A 27405-nucleotide genomic window follows, 5' to 3' on the forward strand; every position below is an offset into this window, starting at 1 on the left:
GGTGCTCCGGTTTCCCCCACAGTCCAAAGACATGCAGGTTAGGTTAACTGGTGACTCTAAATTGACCGTAGGTGTGAATGTGAGTGTGAATGGTTGTCTGTGTCTATGTGTCAGCCCTGTGATGACCTGGCGACTTGTCCAGGGTGTACCCCGCCTTTCGCCCGTAGTCAGCTGGGATGGGCTCCAGCTTGCCTGCGACCCTGTAGAAGGATAAAGCGGCTAGAGGTAATGAGATGAGAAAACTTTGATAGGCCTTTCAAAATGACTTTGTGAAAAATCACGCTCAATATTTAAGTGAGAGATACCTGTTGTCTTCCAAATTACACTTAATTCTTGTATTATGTCCTGGCTTTTTCCAAGAGTCTGTCACAATGTCTCTTGTCTACAGAGCAAAAGTTTAAAAAAACTAATGTTTCTTATCTAATATATTATTTACATCTTTTCTTTTACTTCTGGCTCCTTCTATTCCTCTTTGCATCACTCCCAGCTATTTCTTTCAATCCATCTTTCAGTAAGGCTATTAGTTATTAGTTCTATAGTATTTGCATTCCTCTATTAAAGCTATTTACAAAATGTTCATAGTCTGTCAAACAGCATCTAATGAAAGTCTTTTAATTTTCTTTTCTTTAACACCATCTCTTTCAGTTTTGCAAACTTGTTCTTTTTCATCTTTTGCTTCAGTCTGTCTGTGTGTTCTTTTCTAGCCCTCTTTGCATCTCTCTCAAAACACCTCCTTAGCTTTCCTTTTTGATGGCATCTTAACTATGTCTGATCTTGCACCCTGTAAGTACAAAATTCACGTACGCGGTGCCAGGTCACGCAATAGCCATTTTTAGCTCTGTCATGCACTCCTGAGCAGTGTTGCCAGATACTCCTGACGTTTTCCAACCCAAAATATGTTCAAAACCCACCAAAATGCACTTGAAACCGCCCAATCTGGCAACACTGCTCCTGAGTCGCAGTCAAGACGTGTTCCACGCTCAGCTGGCATAAAACTCCGCGAGTCCGGCTGTATTGAGCCGCCGGTCTCGTGCAAGGCGATTAAAACCGACTAGACCCCCCTCCCCAATGATTTTTAATGCAAAAATAGACGTTTTGTGAAGATATTTTTCGCGACAGAATCCGTGGAAATTTCACAGCCCTGCATATTGAATTAAGTTCAATGCATTAGAAACAAAAGCACGAACGGAGTTAAAACACATTTTCTAGCAAATGGGCGCAGCCATATTGTTTTCTCGTTCTATCGCGTACAGTCTCGCGGTATTTACATCAATTTAACTTCCGAGTGTTCCCGAATGTCAATGAGAACAAACGAAGCTGACAAAAACATCGCTAAACAAGCAAACCAAATCAGAACGTATTCTGCTGGTCATTTTACTTAAACAAACATATTTTTAACAGATATACAAGAGATTTAAAAAAAAAAAAACAAAAAAAAAAACACCACTTTGGCTAGAAAAATAGCGGAATTCCGCTAAATAGCGGACGTCTGGGATCCCTGGTATACAAACCCCATCTACTGTATATAAAATCAGTGACTCACACAAGGGGAAACCTTTGACGCTTTAAACCTTAATTTCATTTCAATTACTACAACCCTTCAATGCTTTAACAAAAAATAAATAAATAAAATACAGCTGGATGCAAATCTGAAATGTTCACAAACAGCAACGCAAATCTCATCTCATTATCTCTAGCCGCTTTATCCTGTTCTACAGGGTCGCAGGCAAGCTGGAGCCTATCCCAGCTGACTACGGGCGAAAGGCGGGGTACACCCTGGACAAGTCGCCAGGTCATCACAGGACTGACACATAGACACAGACAACCATTCACACTCACATTCACACCTACGCTCAATTTAGAGTCACCAGTTAACCTAACCTGCATGTCTTTGGACTGTGGGGGAAACCGGAGCACCCGGAGGAAACCCACGCGGACACGGGGAGAACATGCAAACTCCGCACAGAAAGGCCCTCGCCGGCCCCGGGGCTCGAACCCGGACCTTCTTGCTGTGAGGCGACAGCGCTAACCACTACACCACCGTGTCACCCCTTTCTCAAAAGTTATTTATGAAAATTTGATCCTCTTGATAGGGCGGCACGGTGGTGTAGTGGTTAGCGCTGTCGCCTCACAGCAAGAAGGTCCTGGGTTCGAGCCCCGGGGCCGGCGAGGGCCTTTCTGTGCGGAGTTTGCATGTTCTCCCCGTGTCCGCGTGGGTTTCCTCCGGGTGCTCCGGTTTCCCCCACAGTCCAAAGACATGCAGGTTAGGTTAACTGGTGACTCTAAATTGAGCGTAGGTGTGAATGTGAGTGTGAATGGTTGTCTGTGTCTATGTGTCAGCCCTGTGATGACCTGGCGACTTGTCCAGGGTGTACCCCGCCTTTCGCCCGTAGTCAGCTGGGATAGGCTCCAGCTTGCCTGCGACCCTGTAGAAGGATAAAGCGGCTACAGATAATGAGATGAGATGAGATCCTCTTGATTGCCTCAGCTGCATAACGTGATCTCTCTCTCTCTCTCACTGCCAGCAGCTGATCTGAGCAAACCAGCGTGACGATTACTCTTGTGTAGAAAAGAACTGAAACTGCAGTTTCGCTGCATACTGAACCATCTGCTTCTATTTAAACAGCCTTTATTATTTTTTTTCCATATGCAAATGACTATTAACCTTGTATGTTAACCAATCTTTCCTAATGATTGCTTTTTGCTGAAATATTTGACAATAGTACCGTTTTCCCTCCTTTTTAAATAAGACTATGTTTAGCCAAAAAGAACAAGTTTAAAATACTTGCATGTTTTATATACATTTATTTTTTATATATAAAAAAAAGTAAAATTATAATTGCTCTGGCTTCAGTGGATCCAGCGTGTGTGGGTTTTTTTTTTTGCAGTAGCTCCACATTAGTGATCACTGTTGCACAACACGACGAAGAAGAAGAAAAAAAAAAAAAAAAACCTGCAAGAGCAACAGCGTTGAAACTTTGAAACTCCCGTTCTGTCTCAAACCCACACACGCAGTCCGAGTGTCAGTCTGGGTCTTGCAAGCAGCTTGGAGGGGGAACAAAAAAGTACCCGCACGTACACTGCAGGTCTCGCTCAGGACGAGCGAATCAAGTCCTGGTCTTTTCTTACAGCACAAGAGAACACGAGTAGGAGTCCATGGAGGTGCGCTCGGATCAGCGGCGCTGAAGTTTAACCCCCCAGGCGCTGGCCCTCGCCCCATGGAAACCCCCCTGGGCGATCCTCGGGGAGGGGGTTATAGTTCGGATCTTCCTCTGGTGTATCAAACAGCATTTTACTGCGGAAAGAACAAGACGTGGAACATATCCAGTTATACGGCAGCACTGATGAATTCTCGATTCTGATTGGTCAGGAGGTGTCGATTCGGTTTCTACTGTACAGCATCATCTCTGACAGTCGTTCCAGCTACGGTTCTGATCACTTTAACGGACAGTATGTTATTTCTATAGGTCACAACTTACACAAGGACTTGTGTGGTGTAATGGAGTAAAACACTTGCGAACTCACAGAAATGAAGGAGTTCTTAGCCATCTGCCTCCACCGGGTTGATTGGGAAATACATCCTCCAGGAAGTAATACACATGTCCGACTGCAATGCCTGCACAGAACAATTTAAAATTTAAAAAAAAAAAAAAAACTCATACTCTTCACGAAAGCTATCCAAGAGTCGACAGTAACAAGCCCCGTTTGACCACGTACCTAAAAGGTCGACGATGATGGAGTTACCCAGCAGCAGGGAGAATCCCATGAGGACCCATGGCAGGAAAGGGGCTTGAAAGTTGAGCAGGCCGAAGAAGTTCATGCGCACGCTGGGGTTGCGTCTGCTCCACACATACACGAGCATAATCGTGAATGCCTGGCCTAGGAACACAAGACTCACAAACATGCCAAATATCTACATGTGCATTAAGGGAAAAAAAAAGAAAAAGAAAAGAGCACGCAACAAACTAGGGCTTCGGAAAGAACTCCGATATCGGAGTTTCCAGCGTCACGCTTTCGTAGCAAGGAAGAGAAACACTGGCTGTGTCTGAAATCACTCACTCATTCGCTACTCCCTATTCACTATAGCTCACTTTCGGACACTACTCTGCTGCGCCGTTATTTACGTCATTACCGGCGCAGAATTAAAACGTGCCAGATCGGTCGGCTGACGGGTTTTCAAAAATAATAAACCGAGCTTATTCCTCACGTTAATAAATACAAAGCACTTTGTTTCTGCTGCATCTTTCAGTTCCTTTAAAGTGCTGATGACACGAACATGACTCTATGCAATTTCTTAAATAAACTATACAACACGGCAAACATGTTAGATTTCTGTTATAATTACTTGTTACGCGAATATCCAACTTTTAATTGCACAGCGCAAGAAAACTGGGTCCGTGTCTCGCGGCCATGTTGTGACGTCAGCGGAAGAACACGCTGCGGTTCACTGGCTGTTCTACTCAATGGAAATGGCGCATGAAAACGCCGGTGAACTCTCTAGCTCTTCCTCTTCTGGGAGTCTAGAATTGTGTTGTGAGTGGGATAGATCGGAAGAATCAAGTGATGACGAACACGGGTGCATCCAACCGTACAGGTTTGAACCTGTTACTGTGCAATCTGAGAGCGACTCCGACTCCGAGATGGACAGCGGACAGGCAGACAGCCCAGCATTGAACACCACAAGGTTGGATAACAAGGATTGGTAGGTCAACCCGTATTTGTTCAAAATGTTACGGAATCAGTATTTTAATATTGTGTATTGTTGTCTTGCATGTGTAAACACTGCTTATATCATGTAAGCCGTATGCTACACTGAATACATAGTTCCTAATGGAGCATGCAAACGGCTAACATAATAAGCTTACGACTATGCCTGATCCGTGATACATTTAGGATAATATTGGCAGGCACGTCTTCTAGTTTACGGCTTCTTAGTTTTATCCTTGAATGAAGCAAAATATTTGATAACCTACATCAGCGTAAGCAAATGACAATCTGTAGCCTCCTTGTCTGGCTAAGTTAGCTTTCCCTCAGTGTTTGCTTTGAGAAACAAGCTTTCACAAGCAAATACATGACTGATATTATGCCGACTTTATGATTATCATGAATGTGTACTCTATAATGTGTACTCTGAGCGCTCTGGAGCGAGTCACTTCCAAGATGGCCGCGCAGACCGCATGGTTACTATTTTTAGCATCATGTCGGAGCACTCTATAGCTCTACGTACCTTTATCTTATGTCGTTTCTCAACACATGTTCTGACAGGAGGACTGTCTTTGGAGGAGTCGGCTTGTCCCAGGCGACTGTTGGATCCGGCATAGCTACTAGTAGACCCCCTCCGGAATACTGTAGGCACTGCTGATGGTAGCAGCACACGTTTGTGCTGAACTGAACACCCAAGAGATTCTTTTAAGCTGGGAAGGGTGTCAAAACAATCCAAATCGAAGTGTTCAGAGCACAGGACGGATGTTGGTGAGGGCTCCCACTTGTCACGAGTGCGCCTGACTTGCTTCACCCACTTCGCATGCAGCTCGGGATCTCTGGGAAACTTGAATAAACTTACCCCATCCTTGTGGGTTTTGGAGCAAAAGCCGGCAACACAACGCGAAGGCATAATAACTATATATTATAATAATGTATAATAATAATACTAATAATGATAAACTGAACACCTGCCGCATCAACAACAAACTGGTAAGTGAGGAGGAAGGTTCTTTCGCTGACGTCATATAGCTCCTCCTCCTCTTTCGTCTCCTGGGTGCTGCAGCCCCGTCAAATTTGCCCAAATAGCCGCGTTTTTTATCATAACTTGTAAAATAGGCGCCTTCGTGAATTAATATATGGATCATCGGGAATTACTTTTTATGTCATAAAACATCGCCAAAAATGTCAAAAACGTGTCATCAGCCCTTTAAATCAAGGCTGAATATTTTTTCTTCTTTGCCGCTGCATTTTATTAAATCAAATTTGAGGCTTTTGATTAATTCCTCGCGCTATACTGTAACTTTTATTCTATTTTTTCTGTTCTCTTACCATTTTTAATTGTACCTGAACGTCCGTTTATAACGCGTTTCTTCCTCCGTCCGTTCACCCCAACACTTTTTTTCTTTCAACACGACTGCAATGCATGATGCTGCTTCATACTGCTTGGTTAGTGACCGTCAGTTGGTTGTACCGGTACACTACTTTTCACGGTGCATTAAGGGATACTACAAGTCCACGATATAGGGTGTAATAATTCTCACTATACATTCGGACAGCGCTACAAAATGGCGAACTCACTAGACTACATAGTGAGTAGGAAGTGATTTCAGACACAGGGGTTGTCATGGTGAAGTAAGGACTAAAACCCTCCTGGATGGGTGCGGCGATACAGACTGATCTCCGTCTTTTCCACCATCACAATTTGGTAAAATTACAGTCAAGGATACAGTCATGAGAAGGCCACCAAACAGGAACATGAAGACAAAGTCAGCGGTTCTGCCTCGGAACGAGCCCTCCTCCAGCATTCGACAGTAGCGGTATCTGTGATGATCAGGTTAAGGACTTTGGAAATGAGAAGCCGGTAGCATTCATCCAGACTACACATTTCCAGTCGCAAAAGTAAACGCGCGATGAAGGATACAAAAAGATCATGTTGAACAAGAAGTTGAAGCCAACGGGGCCGAAGAAGAGAAAGTTGGTAACGAGCCTCCATACCTGCGAAGACGGACGTAGAGCGTGTCACTTTAGTCAAGGCTGATTTCTGAAAGGGTGAAATATCGGAGAAAAATACGACACACTCACCTGGTAGTGCTTTAATATCAAATCAGGGTTGAAGTACAGCTGGAAAGGTGTAATGAGCTCTAATTGCTGTAGGGAGGAAATAGGAGAAAGACGGGAAAACAAAATACTCATTTAGATAAACAACTAAACAGCAGCGCGAGTCAAATTTTGGTTCTTTGTATTTGGCCCTCGTTTAAAAGGGGCCAAAAAGATTACGAAACCATGAAATGAATTCTCAAATTCAGAAAGTAATGCAAGTTTCTATATGTATTGTTTCTATAGTAACAACTTCCACAGGGACTTGTCTGGCGTACACGCCGTATAAACCACACATTATTGGTCGGGTGAAGTTTTCTGTTCGGACATGTTTATGTAGCCTTTTTGGAAGGAGTCTCCAGTGTCGGGGGTAAACTTTAGAGGAGTTTCCTCATGTTGGTTTCTCAAGAACAATACAGAATATCCTGCATCTTATCTGTACACGATGTACTGTTTATAAAGTCGATAGCATACGGATTTATAACGTATACTGGATATTATAGATACTGTATCCAAGTTCTTGTAGATTGCGTATTTATTACATATACATACACTAGATTGCCAAACGTATTTGCTCACCTGCCTTGACTCACATACAGTGGTGCTTGAAAGTTTGTGAACCTTTGAGAATTTTCTATATTTCTGCATAAATATGACATAAAACATCATCAGATTTTCACACAAGTCCTAAAAGTAGATAAAGAGAACCCAGTTAAACAAATGAGACAAAAATATTATACTTGGTCATTTATTTACTGAATAAAATGATCCAATATTACATATCTGTGAGTGGCAAAGTATGTGAACCTCTAGGATTAGCAATTAATTTGAAGGTGAAATTAGAGTCAGGTGTTTTCAATCAATGGGATGACAATCAGGTGTGAGTGGGCACCCTGTTTTATTTAAAGAACAGGGATCTATCAAAGTCTGATCTTCACAACACATGTTTGTGGAAGTGCATCATGGCACGAACAAAGGAGATTTCTGAGGACCTCAGAAAAAGCATTGTTGATGCCCATCAGGCTGGAAAAGGTTACAAAACCATCTCTAAAGAGTTTGGACACCACCAATCCACAGTCAGACAGATTGTGTATAAATGGAGGAAATTCAGGATCATTGTTACCCTCCCCAGGAGTGGTCGACCAACAAAGATCACTCCAAGAGCAAGGCGTGTAATAGTCGGCGAGGTCACAAAGGACCCCAGGGTAACTTCTAAGCAACTGAAGGCCTCTCTCACATTGGCTAATGTTAATGTTCATGAGTCCACCATCAGGAGAACACTGAACAACAATGGTGTGCATGGCAGGGTTGCAAGGAGAAAGCCACTGCTCTCCAAAAACAACATTGCTGCTCATCTGCAGTTTGCCAAAGATCACGTGGACAAGCCAGAAGGCTATTGGAAAAATGTTTTGTGGATGGATGAGACCAAAATAGAACTTTTTGGTTTAAATGAGAAGCGTTATGTTTGGAGAAAGGAAAACACTGCATTCCAGCATAAGAACCTTATCCCATCTGTGAAACATGGTGGTGGTAGTATCATGGTTTGGGCCCGTTTTGCTGCATCTGGGCCAGGACGGCTTGCCATCATTGATGGAACAATGAATTCTGAATTATACCAGCGAATTCTAAAGGAAAATGTCAGGACATCTGTCCATGAACTGAATCTCAAGAGAAGGTGGGTCATGCAGCAAGACAACGACCCTAAGCACACAAGTCATTCTACCAAAGAATGGTTAAAGAAGAATAAAGTTAATGTTTTGGAATGGCCAAGTCAAAGTCCTGACCTAAATCCAATGGAAATGTTGTGGAAGGACCTGAAGCGAGCAGTTCATGTGAGGAAACCCACCAACATCCCAGAGTTGAAGCTGTTCTGTAAGGAGGAACGGGCTAAAATTCCTCCAAGCCAGTGTGCAGGACTGATCAACAGTTACCAGAAACGTTTAGTTGCAGTTATTCCTGCACAAGGGGGTCACACCAGATACTGAAAGCAAAGGTTCACATACTTTTGCCACTCACAGATATGTAATATTGGATCATTTTCTTCAATAAATAAATGATCAAGTATAATATTTTTGTCTCATTTGTTTCACTGGGTTCTCTTTATCTACTTTTAGGACTTGTGTGAAAATCTGATGATGTTTTAGGTCATATTTATGCAGAAATATAGAAAATTCTAAAGGGTTCACAAACTTTCAAGCACCACTGTATGAGTTTAAGTGACATCCCATTCCTAATCCATAGGGTTCGATATGACGTCGGTCCACCCTTTGCAGCTAGAACAGCTTCAACTCTTCTGGGAAGGCCGTCCACAAGGTTTAGGAGTGTGTTTATGGGAATTTTTGACCATTCTTCCAGAAGCGCATATGTGAGGTCACACACATGTTGGACGAGAAGGCCTGGCTCTCAGTCTCCGCTCTAATTCATCCCAAAGGTGTTCTATCGGGTTGAGGTCAGGACTCTGTGCAGGCCAGTCAAGTTCATCCACACCAGACTCGGTCATCCATGTCTTTATGGACCTTGCTTTGTGCACTGGTGCACAGTCATGTTGGAAGAGGAAGGGGCCAGCTCCAAACTGTAAAAACAGTCTGCATGCCTAGGTGCTTGATTTTATACACCTGTGGCCATGGAAGTGATTGGAACACCTGATTCCGATAATTTGGATGGGTGAGCAAACACTTTTGGCAATATATAGTTTGCACATGACGTCACAGAGTCGGGGATTCCCTAGTGGCGGCCATCTTGTGGGTCAAGCTTACCGTACGGGTCACTGAGCACACATTGTAACGCGCGAGTACAAAGTCTTCAAAAGAACCCAAGCAGGCTATTTAAAGCTAGCAATGGTGCACACCTGTTGTATTCACGGCTGTCGTAATAGGTCAGATGATGACGTCAAGCGGAGCTTTTATGGAATTCCCACTGTACGGGAGCACGAAGGCGAGCAAACAAAGAAACTCAGCATACAAAGGAGAAATCTATGGCTTGCGAGAATCAACCGCAAGGATTATCAGCCTTCCAAACACAGCAAAGTCTGCTCCGATCATTTTATAAGTGGGAAGTTGTTTAAATAAACAAACAATCAATTGTGTTTAAGTTTGTTTTTGGAAACCAAAACATTGTGTAAACAATCTCTGGAGAATGCCTAACTGGAACTGCTGAGTGTACGTTTACATTGTAATGTACACTTAATATCGCTCGTTTGTCACGTTTCTATTTGAAACTTGTCACTTCACTCACGCAAGGGTCATTTTTGAAAAACATTTTAGGCCTATTCTGTATGATTTGATTTGTGTTTAATCAACTTATTACGGTTGCATAACATTCAACAGTCTATTTAATGCTAGAATATCTCATCTCATCATCTCTAGCCGCTTTATCCTTCTACAGGGTCGCAGGCAAGCTGGAGCCTATCCCAGCTGACTACGGGCGAAAGGCGGGGTACACCCTGGACAAGTCGCCAGGTCATCACAGGGCTGACACATAGACACAGACAACCATTCACACTCACATTCACACCTACGGTCAATTTAGAGTCACCAGTTAACCTAACCTGCATGTCTTTGGACTGTGGGGGAAACCGGAGCACCCGGAGGAAACCCACGCGGACACGGGGAGAACATGCAAACTCCGCACAGAAAGGCCCTCGCCAGCCCCGGGGCTCGAACCCAGGACCTTCTTGCTGTGAGGCGACAGCGCTAACCACTACACCACCGTGCCGCCCATGCTAGAATATATAAAGTTGTATATATCAGACAGCCTTTAAAGTTTGATGAAGTCAGTTTCAGGCTTTGGCAGCCCTGCATAGTCACTTGAAAATGCATCTTTGTCCACTTCGTAGGGGTCAATTCCCCCAATCAAGGCCAGTTTGGCTGCATACCGTTGTCGTGAGATGTCGTCTAATGTATCTATAGACTTCTGCTTGCTTGATTTTGCCGACACTGATCTTTATTTTAGAAAACTGACTATATAACTTCATAAATTCGTCCGAGATAACGTAGCCGGTAATGGCGATGGTCCGTTTTGTTTGACCCACAAGATGGCGGCTGGAGGGCGTTCCCCGGAATGCCGTGACGTCAGTGAAAACTATGTATACAGTGTATATACTACAGCTGTCAAAGTTAACGCGATAATGCAAATTCCTTTTAACGCCACTAGTTTTTTTTTTTGACACGCAATTAACGCGTGCATGTTCTGTGCCCCTCCCCCATAGTTTGGGAAATCAGGAAGTGATGTAGCACGAGCGAGTGATGCAGTGAGTAGCTTGTTGGTGTAAGTTGTGATAAAGTGCACTTACGTACAGAATCAACTTATATTGTTGCATTCTGACTGTTTACGTAAAATATATGCATTTTTATATGCTTTTGATGATCCAGAGGGGAGAAAAGACAACGTGTTAAGGTCCAGGTGTGTGTGTGTGCACGCAGGGTGCACACTGGAGAGAGTGAGTTTGTTTTAGTCTGAGAAATATGTGAGTGACGTAAAAGTGTTTAGAAATACAGTTTTTGCTCATGAACGTCCTGTATATTTACCAGCAAGTTATTGCATTTTGCTGGAAACCATCTTTCTGAGCTGTGTGCCTGAACAAATGTATTTATTCGCATTTTGTATTTTTATTTTCTTTATTTAAAAGATCGCCACCACTACCGTTGTCCAGAGTCCAGATCACCGAGTTTAGTTTCGTTTAATTTATTGTATAGGTTGAGGCTGGAAGTTAAGGACAGAACTAGAGGAAAATACTATATTGTTTTGTTCACGCTGAATTGTGCAAAACACTCAAAATTATAAAGTTAACGCTGCTTTAATATTTTTTTTAATGCAGTGGGGGAATAAAATACCCCCCCAAATTTTTTTTGCCGAGTGCAGCCTGATCCTTCCTAACCTGGCCACATCATTTGCATAAAGCAAGCAGATTTGTCCCTTCCTACCAGGCTTGTAGTACTCGAGTCTGACTCGTGCCCTAATTTTAAGGGCTTGTGACTCGACTTGGACTTGAGCACTGATGACTCGGACTCGTGCATTAACTGCATTCGGACTCGTAAATTGGAGACAAGGACTTGGATTTTTTGTAACATGCTATAATAATTTGGCATAAGATATTTATATCTACATTAATTTTGTACTAATTTCGTGCAAGAGAGTCACACCTGCGCGCCTTGGCGCATGCATCAGATAGGCGCGCTCCGGACAGCGCACGTGCGCCGTAAACGACTCACACCTGCGCAGGATTAAGGCGCAATCAGCGCGCCTATATAAAAACTGTGAAAACCCATTTACTTCGCGAAGTATTGAGTTGCATTGCTGAGACATTGCCGAGCCTTATTTCCTTGTTTGGTTTCCTGATTCTCATCTTTGATTCTGCAGAGTCAACGACAGCCTCGCTCGACCTATCGCCTGTTTCGCTGCTTTACGATTTTGCCTGCCATTCTGGATTGTTTACCTGTATTAATAAACACACCTTCTGCTCTAACTTCCGTCTCCCAACCATCTCTGACAGAATACTTCACACTCCTTGACAAAAAGAATGCACATTCACATGTTCAGGAACAAACTAATGTTAATGGCGCTAAAACAGCCACCGTCAAACGGTGCGGTTCGAGTCTTGTTCTTGGACTTGAACACTGGGGACTCAAGACTGGACTCGGACTTGAGGTTTAGTGACTCGACTACAACGCTGGCTCCCACTCCCCAGTAACTTGAAAAGTCTCTCTTTCACACTTTACCCCTTAAAGCAGTTGCTATAACTACCCTTGTATATGTATATACTGTTCACCCTTAGAACATCTCATCTCATCTCATTATCTCTAGCCGCTTTATCCTGTTCTACAGGGTCGCAGGCAAGCTGGAGCCTATCCCAGCTGACTACGGGCGAAAGGCGGGGTACACCCTGGACAAGTCGCCAGGTCATCACAGGGCTGACACATAGACACAGACAACCATTCACACTCACATTCACACCTACGGTCAATTTAGAGTCACCAGTTAACCTAACCTGCATGTCTTTGGACTGTGGGGGAAACCGGAGCACCCGGAGGAAACCCATGCGGACACGGGGAGAACATGCAAACTCCGCACAGAAAGGCCCTCGCCGGCCACGGGGCTCGAACCTGGACCTTCTTGCTGTGAGGCGACAGCGCTAACCACTACACCACCGTGCCGCCCCCCCCCTTAGAACATATTTACAAGAAAAAAAAAAGTCTAAAGACAAGGTTTTGTTCATATCAGTTTTCTCCTTCATTATGTTGAAACAATCATGACGACATATACATTTTTGAAAAGAGGGCATGAGACAGTACAAAAATCACTCAAAGTTACGTTTCAACATTCACCAACTCACAGATCGTGTCTGAAAGGTGAGTAATACCTGCGTGCAAACCGATCACATTTTACATGAAGAATGGCGTACAATAAACGATTACTGCAACTTTCAATCAGAAAGCTTGTTTCACTCTACGTACGTAGAGGCAAATTCAGAGTCGTCAAATGTCGCCGTTAAGGTGCATACGCGCCAGCATCATATGTCATCATTATGGGATATACTGTACACGGGGTTCTCATATGTCGTCATTAAAGTGCATATCCTGGACCAATTTCGTTTTTTTTTTTTATATGAAAGTATATCCCTTTACACACTCATCCAGAAAGGTGATTTTGCACAAGGCCATCTGTCTACAGCAGAAAAAAATAAAATGCGTCTGGAAAAATCCCAAGGGACTCTGGAGCCAGATTCGTGACGTTACCTGCGGAAGCGCCAGCAGGCTGCGAGAGCTTTGCACGGTTTCAGTGCACAGCCTGTGTAGACCAAGCGCTCCCATTTCTCTCGTCTGGTCTTTTGGAAAATGACGAGTACTAATCCCATCAAGATTGGTGTTGCTCCACCCTCCTACGATACATCTGTTAACCATTTTAATAATTACGCGATAACGTTGAAGAAATGTGCAGAAAACCACCAGGTCGTTTTCTCATAAACAAACCAGCGCTGACGTAGGATTCAGAAGGAGGCGTCCCACACGCGACGTCACGGAAATCAGTGTTTGCCGGGAAATCCAAATGCCGAGTTTTGTCAGAGGCGGACCAATTCACCTCAAATGGCTTGAATTCAACTGAATTTTTCTGGTATTGCGCAAGGGAAAAAAACTGCAGAGAATGCAGAATGTGACAGATATTTGACCAAAGTTTCATATAAAACAGGAGAATTACATTGATCTCGCTCCTGAATTTACCCGTGATATGCTCTTTAACGGGTAAAGAGTTAAGGCACGTTTAGAACAGATAAAAAAAAAAAAGAGCCTGATTTGTGATTAAATATTTTAAAATCAATCAACAGCCCTAATATATACAGTTAGGTCCATATATATTTGGACACTGACACAAATTTTCTTTTTTTACCTGTTTACTGAAACATATTCAAGTTATAGTTATGTAATGGACATGGACATAAAGTCCAGACTTTCAGCTTTCATTTGAGGGTATCCACATTAAAACTGGATGAAGGGTTTAGGAGTTTCAGCTCCTTAACATGTGCCACCCTGTTTTTAAAGGGACCAAAAGTAATTGGACAATTGACTCAAAGGCTATTTCATGGGCAGGTGTGGGAAATTCCTTCGTTATGTCATTCGCAATTAAGCAGATAAAAGGCCTGGAGTTGATTTGAGGTGTGGTGCTTGCATTTGGAAGATTTTGTTGTGAAGAAAACATGCGGTCAAAGGAGCTCTCCATGCAGGTGAAACAAGCCATCCTTAAGCTGCGAAAAGAGAAAAAACCCATCCGAGAAATTGCTACAATATTAGGAGTGGCAAAATCTACAGTTTGGTACATCCTGAGAAAGAAAGAAAGCACTGGTGAACTCATCAATGCAAAAAGACCTGGACGCCCACAGAAGACAACAGTGGTGGATGATCGCAGAATAATTTCCATGGTGAAGAGAAACCCCTTCACAACAGCCAACCAAGTGAACAACACTCTCCAGGAGGTAGGCGTATCAATATCTAAATCTAGCATAAAGAGAAGACTGCATGAAAGTAAATACAGAGGGTTCACTGCATGGTGCAAGCCACTCATAAGCCTCAAGAATAAAAAGGCTAGATTGGACTTTGCTAAAAAACATCTAAAAAAAGCCAGCACAGTTCTGGAAGAACATTCTTTGGACAGATGAAACCAAGATCAACCTCTACCAGAATGATGGAAAGAAAAAAAGTGTGGCAAAGGCGTGGTACAGCTCATGATCCAAAGCATACCACATCATCTGTAAAACACGGCGGAGGCAGTGTGATGGCTTGGGCATGCATGGCTGCCAGTGGCACTGGGTCACTAGTGTTTATTGATGATGTGACACAGGACAGAAGCAGCCGGATGAATTCTGAGGTATTCAGAGACATACTGTGTGCTCAAATGCAGCCAAACTGATTGGTCAGCGTTTCATAATACAGATGGACAATGACCCAGAACATAAAGCCAAAGTAACCCAGGAGTTTATTAAAGCAAAGAAGTGGAATATTCTTGAATGGCCAAGTCAGTCACCTGATCTCAACCCAATTGAGCATGCATTTCACTTGTTAAAGACTAAACTTCAGACAGAAAGACCCACAAACAAACAGCAACTGAAAACCGCTACAGTAAAGGCCTGGCAGAGCATTAAAAAGGAGGAAACACAGCGTCTGGTGATGTCCATGAGTTCAAGACTTCAGGCAGTCATTGCCAACAAAGGGTTTTCAACCAAGTATTAGAAATGAACATTTTATTTACAGTTATTTAATTTGTCCAGTTACTTTTGAGCCCCTGAAATGAAGGGATTGTGTTTAAAAAATGCTTTAGTTCCTCACATTTTTATGCAATCATTTTGTTCAACCCACTGAATTAAAGCTGAAAGTCTGAACTTCAACTGCATCTGAATTGTTTTGTTCAAAATTCACTGTGGTAATGTACAGAACCAAAATTAGAAAAATGTTGCCTCTGTCCAAATATTTATGGACCTAACTGTACATTTTTCGACACACATTCACTCGCTAATAAACATGATTCTGATTGTTATTATTTTTGTCTTATTCACTTCAAGAGACGCGTCACTGCATACACCAGCTATAACATAACAAATAACTTGTCAAAAGTTCCAAAACAAGTATGTAAATGTATCTGTAAATGGATAAAAAGTACTGTATGATGCGTTGTTGTGTAATAAGTTTAAAAAATAATAATAATAAAATAAATTGTTAGAGAGGCGGCACGGTGGTGTAGTGGTTAGCGCTGTCGCCTCACAGCAAGAAGGTCCTGGGTTCGAGCCCCGGGGCCGGCGAGGGCCTTTCTGTGCGGAGTTTGCATGTTCTCCCCGTGGGTTTCCTCTGGGTGCTCCGGTTTCCCCCACAGTCCAAAGACATGCAGGTTAGGTTAACTGGCGACTCTAAATTGACTGTAGGTGTGAATGGTTGTCTGTGTCTATGTGTCAGCCCTGTGATGACCTGGCGACTTGTCCAGGGTGTACCCCGCCTTTCGCCCGTAGTCAGCTGGGATAGGCTCCAGCTTGCCTGCGACCCTGTAGAACAGGATAAAGAGGCTACAGATGATGAGATGAGAAATTGTTAGAGAACTGCTGTGGGATAAGAGCAATAAAACACATCAGGGTGTTTTAACAGTAATGCTATTTCGCGTCTGGACGCATCACACCAGCCCTGTCGTTGATTACTTTCCTCTAACAGCACGTCCCGAAGCGTTCTATGACGTATTCTGTGAAAGTGAAAGATAAGTACTGAGAAGCAGGTGAACTTTTTCCACTCAGGACCGGATTGCCAAGGCTCATATCTGAGATCAGAACTGTTATTATTATTATTTATTATTTTTTTACGACACTCCATGCTATAACTCACAGCTAACCGCTAAGCTAACTAGTCAACTCTCCCAAAGCATCACTCACTCTTCCTTCAAACCAACATTAAACATCATATTTCGTGTATTTAACTTACAACAGCCGCTGTAGTGAGCACACAGGCAGTCGTGTACGTCCTTGTAACCACAGGGATCTGTAGATATTCCTGCTGGAATGTCTGGTAAGCCATTTTTTTTTTTTTGGCCTGATGACTGTTACACTTCCGGTATCTCCTGACACGTCGTTACATAGAAAAACAAATATAGAGGGTGGGGCTTGAGAAATTGACATTTCTTATTGGCTATTGACAGAGCTCAAGGGCACGCGCAGCAACATGATTGGTCGCTCAGCCGAACGTCCGAGCCTTCTGAGGCGTTTTAATTGGCTAAATACCAAATTGATCACTGCTTCCTATATATGCTGCCTAGAAAAGAGATACAATAAAGCGTGATACACCCTATATAGTGCCCTAAATCATGCAACAAGACTGCATTCAGGATTCAACCTGCCTCCCGCTGGCTGCGTTTAAACGTTTAAGTGGCGCTTTCTGATTTGTCCAGGTAACTAAAATATGAGATTCTCTGATTGGGTCTGTGATGTAGGGATTTTTTTTTTTGGTTTATTTGCATGGTGTGTTCAAATGAATAAATAAATTATTTCGAAACAGGAAATGAATCCGTCCTGAATACACCACTAGAGGGCGGTGTACTGACGTCACTGCGTCATCGTTAAGGCCACGAAGAAGAAAAGCGTTTGGCGCGCGGGCTTTGGAAATGGCGGAGGACCAGGAAACAAACAGTGAGAAATTTTTTTTTTTTTTAATTTTTAAAATAATTTTTATCGTTATAAGTACATATTAATATGTCTGTCTGTTAGGAAGTTCTAAGTTTCCTTAATATTCGTGTTTTAAAGCGTTTCTTTGTGAATAAAGTGCGCGCGCGTTTGTAGGTTGTGCTGTTACACTTCAGCAAATAAAATTAAATAAAAATATAATGAATATATTGTTTTATAACGCTTCAAAGTTTATTTGAAACCTTCTACAAAATACTCATAGCTTTCCTTTACACGTCAAATAAGATGACATCCATTTAAAAGTATCTGTAATACAGTAGGCTATAATATGCAAATAAGATGTTTAGAATATTTAAATATGCTAATTTTTTTTCAGGAAATGTTTCTAACGTTTTTAGTTATATTGTGATTAACATGCTCAACTCACAGTGAATTTAAGGTATTTGTTTCATACTGTTGTGTGTGGGGGTTGTTTGTGTCTTACACGTCAAATAAGATGACAGCCATTTAAAAGTATCTGTAATACAGTAGTGCAATATGCAAATTAGATATTTAGAATATTTAAATATGCTAATTTATTTGTCAGGAAATGTTTCTCATGCTCAACTCACAGTGAATTTAATGTATTTGTTTCATACTGTAGTCTCTTTTTTTTTTTTTTTTTTAAGTCACTAGAATAAGTGCATGCTGTATATATTTTTATAGATAAAATGTCATGAGAAAAAGACTGATGTCAAAACAGAATTCCAAGAAGCAGTTTGTCTTCTGGCTTGAAACATAACATATGGACTTTGTTTTGGGAAGTGGGTCTTCTAACATTTGGTTATTCTCTGTGGAGAGATTTAAAAATGGCTGTTGATCGTCTCATCTCATTATCTGTAGCCGCTTTATCCTTCTACAGGGTCGCAGGCAAGCTGGAGCCTATCCCAGCTGACTACGGGCGAAAGGCGGGGTACACCCTGGACAAGTCGCCAGGTCATCACAGGGCTGACACATAGGCTACGTTTACATTACGTCGAATCAGCGGATCATCAGATTAACGTTCTTAAAACGATTCGCGTTTACACTAAAACTGTTAGCCGTGCACACAGCAACACCAATACACGGATACGCTCGGCTCCGCAGGCATCCTGCGCTCCAAATCACTCCGCCCTGAACAGCGAGTGCCCTCTGGAGGGTGCGCACTCCGGCCCTGCGCAGCTCACACAGCGCGTGAGTGAAGTGCACAAGCCACGATTCAGGACTGAGCCGCCGTGTGTGTGATCCCAGCGCACATCACTTACTACTTGCAAGTGGAAGGATGGCAAGCCTAAAGACAATCATAACTACACAATGGGCAGTATTTGCATCAGTATTTGCAGTATTTTCATACTTTTATACTCTTTAATGAAAGGTGATACAAGGCGGAAGTCCACGCCGTTTTTCAGCAGTCGCGTCACATGACCAATGCCAGCGAATCAGGAAGGTGTATGTCACAGTGACGTTGTCCAATGAGGACACCAGCTAGAGCTCAGCACAGCGTATTCGCGTATCTCAATGTTTACACAGCACCGGACCAGATACGATCTAGATTGAATACGTGGATGCTGGCGGATTCCCGTTTCCCGGCTTTTCCAGGTGGTTTAATGTAAACGGACAGTGCATCCGCGAAGAAAACGAGACAGATACGGTCTAATGTAAACGTAGCCATAGACACAGACAACCATTCACACTCACATTCACACCTACGGTCAATTTAGAGTCACCAGTTAACCTAACCTGCATGTCTTTGGACTGTGGGGGAAACCGGAGCACCCGGAGGAAACCCACGCGGACACGGGGAGAACATGCAAACTCCGCACAGAAAGGCCCTCGCCGGCCACGGGGCTCGAACCCGGACCTTCTTGCTGTGAGGCGACAGCGCTAACCACTACACCACCGTGCCGCCGCTGTTGATCGTCTTCCTGAAAAATAAAGTATGCCATGATGCTAGTTGTAGCTATGTAGCTGACATAAAGGCAAAAACAGTGTCTCTACCAGTAATTGTCGAGGTATATTTTATGCATTCTGGGAGTATAAATGTTATTGACGGAAAAGATTTTTGAGTTTGAAGCAAAGACAGTGTTTTTGTCTACTGAGCTTTGTAGTGGGTTTCATCCTGTATTTGTTGGGTTTTATCGATCGAATCCCTTCCCAATAAACCCATTGACCAGTTAAGATGCAAAACTTGCAAAAGCCAGCATTTGTTTTACTGTCCAATTTACAAACATTGCATGCTTGCTTATTAATTTGTGAGATTTATTTTTTTAAAGGGACATTTTTGTAATGACCATTGGCCACATCTCACAACCCTGTCATTTGTTTTCCTATAACAGCGTGACTCGTCACACTTCAACTGGTTGTTTGTAACGTTCACGAAACAAGTTAGTTCTTGTTATACACAAGACTGACAATATAAGTGATTTTTTTTTTTTTCTTCCCCTTGTCTCTTGAAGTTAATACACTGTTTTTAAAAATGCAGTTTGTTATTGAGAAATAAGAAAGTCATCCATTTTGAAGACTTTCCCATAGTGGAAAACGTACTCTTACAAAGCATTGACTCATTTAAAATAAATAAATAGATGGCTAGATAAATAATCTATTTATTATAAGGTTTATATCATGTAGAGCATCATCCTCTCTGTACTTTCTTTTCAGTTAGCTGTTGCAATAAAAATGTTGGTCCAAAGCAATCCTGCGATTGAGTTCCAGTTTGCACTTCGGACGAATAAGTTCCTGTCTTTAATTTCATGTGAAATTGCTACACGTTTGTTTCCGAGTCTGATGAAATTTTACTCATGTAGATGTGATCTAACTATGTTCCACAGTGGGATCCTTGTCCTCGGATTCCCTCAAACTGTACGAGGCGCAGTTCTTCGGCTTCACCCCTCAGACCTGCATGATGAGGATGAACAGCGCCTTCCAGGACTGTCTGTACGAGATGCTTATCGTCGTCGAGTCCGTGTTTGTCCGAAAACTGTCCCAGGGCAAAGATCCGCCTGAAGAGCTGTGCATAAAGACTCGAGAGTGCACGCAAAAGCTGCTGCACTTCTTACAGGAACGCTTCAGGAAGCTATCGAGTCGGATGGAAGCTCTTTTGGTCAACAGTGTGCTTTCTGTTCCCGAAAACGTCGTCCTGCCTGAAGACGAGTCGCACCGGAAATATCCAGAGAGTGCAGAACAGCTTTTAAAGCTGGAGGCTTCGATCGCAGAGCTGCAAAAGTCTTATGAGGCAGAGATGTGTGCGAAACAAGCTCTCCTGGCTGAGCTCGCAGAGCAGAAGGAAACGCAGGAGCAGCTGGACGAGGTGCTGCGGTGGCTCGACGAGCTACGTTTATCCTGGAGGAAAGAGGGAATGGGAAATATCCGGGATGGCTTCCAGAATATGATCGAGACTGTGAACCAGCTGCAGGGTGAAATGGGGAAGATCCAGAAGAAGAGTAAATCCCTCGATGAAGTGTGATGCCTTTTTTTTTCTCTTTTCAATTGCACACCAATGGTACTTGGCTGTGTAAAGACGGTCCATCCACAAGGGGGCGACAGCGCACAGTCTGATAATGCCACCTTGTTGAAACATCAGATGCGCTCTTCTCAGCGAGGCGTTGCATTTGTAAGTCTGGAGGTCCTTCTTTGACACTTGAAACGCAATCACCCCAAATCCCCCCTTTTCCACCAAATCCGTTGTGTGCGCTACTCTAAGGCCTGGTTCATGTGGGTTCCCCCCCAGTGCAATGAGATGAAACAGAATTTCTGATAAGCCCAAGTCTGTGTGCTTTCCTTCTTCACAGCAGGAGGTCTGAAGATCCATACAAGGGTCAGTTCTTTTACATGGTGCATTGTGCACCATTATTGTAGATACTGTTGTTATTGAATGATTTTTGTGAAGAACTGGCACTTTTAACTTTGATCAAAACCTAGATTTCATAAATAAATCGATGAATTGTAATTTTCCTTTGTAATGGTTGTAAACACAATAAAAGTCCGTGTTCATTTTTACTTGTATGTTTTGAGTCCTAATATGTGATCAAGTTGCTGTAGTTTTCTTGCATTGTGAACAATGTGAATTCCTGTCAGATTCAGAAAAATTGTTCTTTATCCTTTTGTATGCACGTGTTAACATGGCAAAGGAAGGTATATTCATGATACAGCCGATTGAAATGTACTGACATCCACAAAACACCATAAAAGGTAACGCTCCCAGTGAGCTGAAAGCGAAATGATGAGAGTATCTTCAGTAGACGTAGACACAGGTTAACTCTCCTGCCATGTAGTTCTTTGAATAGAAATGCTAGGCTTGTGGATTTTATTTATTTTTTTAAAATTTCTTTTAAACTTCTTTATTATATTAGCATCTCATCTCATTATCTGTAGCCGCTTTATCCTGTTCTACAGGGTCGCAGGCAAGCTGGAGCCTATCCCAGCTGACTATGGGCGAAAGGCGGGGTACACCCTGGACAAGTCGCCAGGTCACCACAGGGCTGACACATAGACAACCATTCACAGTTGCGGTCAATTTAGAGTCACCAGTTAACCTGACCTGCATGTCTTTGGACTGTGGGGGAAACCGGAGCACCCGGAGGAAACCCACGCGGACACGGGGAGAACATGCAAACTCCGCACAGAAAGGCCCTTGCCGGCCACGGGGCTCGAACCCGGACCTTCTTGCTGTGAGGCGACCACCGTGCCGCCCATTATGTTAGCATTTGAAAAGCTATTTAAACTTAACGTGGTTTGTTTATATCAAATTGCAGTAACTCCTTGCCAGTTATGCAATTGGAAGAGCATCAATCCAGGTCAATGTCAGTAAGTCTTCTTGGACAAAATTTATATAAACTCAGCAGTTCTTGTATAATACGGATGATTTTATTTAAAAAAAACACTGTCCACATGAATGCCACATCTTTTGTACATATTCATCCAAGCGATTTACAAGTAAACTCACCCACACACAGTTTAAAGGTAGACTGCCTTTCAGATTTTTCAAGTGTAGGTCATAAAAAGAATTTTCCCTAACACCAAGTTAGTTTGGTTTAGTGGACCAAAAACTACTGAATTTGAGTCACAGACATCCAATTTTATTTTTTTAAATAAATAGAACAATTAATGAATACAGGGCCATGTGGCCCTAAATTCTCCACTATTTTTTTTTTTTCTTGCTTTGCCATGACCCAATTCAAGATGCTACGTCATGCATCACGTGATGGGTGTTCCCTATTTGCACAAGGCATTGTGGGATACAAATTTGAAACAGGAGAGGAAAACGGAGGACGTGAGTGTGCGAATGAAACGTGAAAAACCGACTACAGTAACTGAAAGCGAGAAGAAAAGACATTATGTTGCAAAGGAAAGGAAATTCCTGACCAAACTAATAAATCTCTGCGGTCAGTGAGCACCTCGGTGTGCTCAGCTGTTCTTTTAGCGACAGAATGATGTAACTCAGTGCACGGTCAAGGTAAACCTGTAGATGGCGGTAATGCAACAATGGATGGCAGGTGCTGTAAAACCTAAAAGATGAAGACGATGACGACTCAGGTAAACCTGCGCATGCGCTCACGGACTTTCTCTGTATGCTTTGCGCGAAACAAGCAATTTCATGCACGTTATTTGCTAGGGAATTCCCTCAAATTAAATAACGTCTTAGCCACAGAACAGGCTAGTTTAAAAAAAAAAGATATTACAAAAATAAACACATCACAATGACCACATTTCGGAAGGAACTAAATTTCACCGATTTTATGAAATTGAAAGGCCGTCTACTTTTAATAAATGATTCCCAGTGAGTATAGATAAGTTCTTGAAGAAATTTGAAACCAGTATGTTTTGATGTCAAGGCCAGGAACAAACTGGTCACTAAAAGAGTATGATGAAGATGAACAGCTTGGGCTTCCTTGTAGACAGAGGGGAGAGAAAGATGGAATGGGCGCAGTAAGGGGTTGGGTGGAGTGAACAACACAACCCCGAGTTAGCAGTCTGGGTGAATTTCTGCCTCTTTCATCTCTCTCATTAAAGCCTAAGCCGGAACAGCAGGAGTCTGCCCACTACCAGCCTTGCAGGATGGAGGTGGTGCTGATCAGGCAGCCTGCCAAACCCACACACACACTTATGGAGTGTGTCCCAAATGCTAATGTTTCTTTTGAGTTCTTAGAAAGTCATTAATAGATGTTGAGCAACTAAAAAAAAGGGTGGCAAGAATGATCTGGTGGCCATCTTCTGTTCAGGCACATGTACCAAAACCTTAAAGTCATGATGTGACTCTAGGACATAGAATACCATTCACTAACTTTCAGTCAGTTCTTTATCCTGGTCAGGGTCAAGAAGGATTTGGAGCCTATCCTGGGAACACTAGTTGTGAGGTGAAAATAGACCCTGTATACGATGCCAGTCCATCACAGGGCACCATGCATATACAAATTCACACACTCATTCACACTAAGGGCCAGTTTATCATAGTTTACGAGTGGAATTGGCTCACACGGTAGAGTGCTTGCTGAGCGTGCGAGAGATTGCAGAATCGATGGACACGTTCTCCAAAGCACCCCATTTCAGAGGATGAGGTGGCTCAGTAGTTAAGGCTTTGGGCTGCTGATCAGAACGCTGGGGGTTCAAACCCCCAAGCTGCCGCTGTTGGGCTGTGGAACAAGGCCCTTAACCCTACCTGCTACCCATTGGCACCATATCAAGCTTGGACTCCAGCTTCCTAATAGACTGGGATATGTGAAGAGAAGAATTTTGACAAATAAAGGCTGCTGCAGGTATGGTTTTGGAGGGAACCCAGAGGTATCCCAAGCAGATATTTGGGGAACATGCAAAACTCCACAGACTGTAATCCAAGCTCAGGATCAAACCAGAGAGCTGTAAGATGCCAATACTACCCACTGCACCAGTGTGTCACTCACACTTGATGATGACTTGAGTTCTAGCATTCAGGATGATTCTGAAAAGCGGTTAAAAGCTTTAGTATAAAATACTAACTATACATGAACTATGACCTTTGCTTCGAAAAAATGAACTGGAAACACCTCACCTCAACACATTGTTGGGTATGCTGATAAAGAGTCCATATCTACAACCTCAACCACTACAGACACTTGAGGCAATGAGAAAGGGGTTGAGCTTCAGTTTAAAAGTAACTGAGGCTACAAGGTGTGGAGGCAAGACAAAATGGATATACTATGATTAAACTTGGAGTCAGATACATCCTCATGCGCGAAACTGCAGTCTTGCAAAAATATGAAAGTTCTCTCGGCTGGATTGACCTTACACAACAATCCATGAATGCAATGTTAAAATTAAATAGCACCAATGCTATGCAGAGGTCATGTATTGCTGTGGTTTACAGCTTGGTTATAATGGCTACATGCCACTATTATGTATGAAATTCAGAGTACACAAGGGAGCCCAAGAGAAATAGATTCATAGTCATTCTTCTGGAAATCATTTGTCTTCAGTATTTTCCCAAGTCAAATGCTGGGGCTGATAAAGTATGATATGACTTGAAATCCACCCGCTCTGCCTGCGAAAGCTCATCTAAGAGCGTAAGACATTTGTTCCAAGTCTTCAGCCATTTTTTATTCTCTGTGCTGGAGATATAGTGTTAGAGATTGGTATTCTTGGGCGAAATTCAGGACTCATTTATCACTTAAACTTGCAGTTTCCCTCTGCGAACAAAATATCAGGAGTTCAGAATGTCACACAGCAACCATAAATACCACACGTACAATCAATACAGCATTTTTCAAGTGTCGTGTTGCTAATCTATATCAGTACCTTGTAGCCAGGAGTGGTAATTATGCATATTGACTTTTTTTTAAAACTTATTTTAAGTCAGGTCAGGATTAATCTGTTGACCGCAATGCATATTTGGCCTAATAAAACAGTCTGTTCCTCAAAATTTCAACTTTAAGGCACTCAATTTGAGGGAAGCCATGGCCTCATGATTAGAGAAGCAGCTTTGGGGCCAAAAAATTGCTGGTATGATTCCCTGGACCAGCAGGACTGGCGGAAGTGCCCTTGAGCAAGGCACCTAACCCCTAACTGCTCTGGCAAGAGTGCCACATGTACCTTGTGTCTGATTAGCCAAAGAAAAACTGATGATGTGATTATCAGTTCAGGCGGTGCCTGGTCAAAACTACAACCCCGATTCCAAAAAAGCTGGGACAAAGTACAAATTGTAAATAAAAATGGAATGCAATGATGTGGAAGTTTCAAAATTCCATATTTTATTCAGAATAGAACATAGATGACATATCAAATGTTTAAACTGAGAAAATGTATCATTTAAAGAGAAAATTAGGTGATTTTAAATTTCATAACAACACCACATCTCAAAAAAGTTGGGACAAGGCCATGTTTACCACTGTGAGACATCCCCTTTTCTCTTTACAACAGTCTGTAAACGTCTGGGGACTGAGGAGACAAGTTGCTCGAGTTTAGGGATAGGAATGTTAACCCATTCTTGTCCAATGTAGGATTCTAGTTGCTCAACTGTCTTAGGTCTTTTTTGTCGTATCTTCCGTTTTATGATGCGCCAAATGTTTTCTATGGGTGAAAGATCTGGACTGCAGGCTGGCCAGTTCAGTACCCAGACCCTTCTTCTACGCAGCCATGATGCTGTAATTGATGCAGTATGTGGTTTGGCATTGTCATGTTGGAAAATGCAAGGTCTTCCCTGAAAGAGACATCGTCTGGATGGGAGCATATGTTGCTCTAGAACCTGGATATACCTTTCAGCATTGATGGTGTCTTTCCAGATGTGTAAGCTGCCCCTGCCACATGCACTAATGCAACCCCATACCATCAGAGATGCAGGCTTCTGAACTGAGCGCTGATAACAACTTGGGTCATCCTTCTCCTCTTTAGTCCGAATGACACGGCGTCCCTGATTTCCATAAAGAGCTCCAAATTTTGATTCTTCTGACCACAGAACAGTTTTCCACTTTGCCACAGTCCATTTTAAATGAGCCTTGGCCCAGAGAAGACGTCTGCGCTTCTGGATCATGATTAGATACGGCTTCTTCTTTGAACTATGGAGTTTTAGCTGGCAACAGCGGATGGCACGGTGAATTGTGTTCACAGATAATGTTCTCTGGAAATATTCCTGAGCCCATCTTGTGATTTCCAATACAGAAGCATGCCTGTATGTGATGCAGTGCCGTCTAAGGGCCCGAAGATCACGGGCATCCAGTATGGATTTCCGGCCTTGACCCTTACGCACAGAGATTCTTCCAGATTCTCTGAATCTTTTGATGATATTATGCACTGTAGATGATATGTTCAAACTCTTTGCAATTTTACACTGTCGAACTCCTTTCTGATATTGCTCCACTATTTGTCGGCGCAGAATTAGGGGGATTGGTGATCCTCTTCCCATCTTTACTTCTGAGAGCCGCTGCCACTCCAAGATGCTCTTTTTATACCCAGTCATGTTAATGACCTATTGCCAATTGACCTAATGAGTTGCAATTTGGTCCTCCAGCTGTTCCTTTTTTGTACCTTTAACTTTTCCAGCCTCTTATTGCCCCTGTCCCAACTTTTTTGAGATGTGTTGCTCTCATGAAATTTCAAATGAACCAATATTTGGCATGAAATTTCAAAATGTCTCACTTTCGATATTTGATATGTTGTCTATGTTCTATTGTGAATACAATATCAGTTTTTGAGATTTGTAAATTATTGCATTCCGTTTTTATTTACAATTTGTACTTTGTCCCAACTTTTTTGGAATCGGGGTTGTAAAATAAGGCAGTCACAGCACTGATAACAATGGTTCAGAAAAGGAGTTCCTTAGGTTCTTGATATAGGTCTTCAAAATTCCCAAATGAATTCCTCACCCCCACTCTTTTTTGACTCCACTGGGACATTCAGACGTTACCTATTGGTGCAGCATTGAGAGCCCAGAACAAGGATGTAAGAATATCTGTTTCATCTTTGCATTTTGTGTC

The 27405-nt window shown here is 42.7% G+C and overlaps 2 protein-coding genes across 2 annotated transcripts; one reads left to right on the forward strand and one right to left on the reverse strand.

Moving 5' to 3' along the window:
• Positions 1–2790: 2790 nt before the first annotated feature.
• On the reverse strand, positions 2791–16883 carry derl2 (derlin 2). The gene is made up of 7 exons (XM_060912233.1): positions 16752–16883; positions 6787–6852; positions 6626–6699; positions 6432–6525; positions 3718–3913; positions 3526–3616; positions 2791–3295 (listed from the first exon to the last, which is right to left on the reverse strand). The coding sequence occupies exons 1-7, from the start codon at positions 16842–16844 to the stop codon at positions 3190–3192; spliced, it is 720 nt and encodes a 239-aa protein (XP_060768216.1). The 5' UTR covers positions 16845–16883; the 3' UTR covers positions 2791–3189.
• A 474-nt stretch (positions 16884–17357) lies between these two features.
• mis12 (MIS12 kinetochore complex component) lies at positions 17358–21460 on the forward strand. The gene is made up of 2 exons (XM_060913429.1): positions 17358–17452; positions 20293–21460. Exons 1-2 carry the CDS (start codon positions 17428–17430, stop codon positions 20925–20927), a joined length of 660 nt encoding a protein of 219 aa, XP_060769412.1. The 5' UTR covers positions 17358–17427; the 3' UTR covers positions 20928–21460.
• Positions 21461–27405: the final 5945 nt, after the last annotated feature.

Source organism: Neoarius graeffei, chromosome 28 (genome assembly GCF_027579695.1).
Source record: "Neoarius graeffei isolate fNeoGra1 chromosome 28, fNeoGra1.pri, whole genome shotgun sequence".
In the NCBI taxonomy this organism is placed as follows: domain Eukaryota; kingdom Metazoa; phylum Chordata; class Actinopteri; order Siluriformes; family Ariidae; genus Neoarius; species Neoarius graeffei.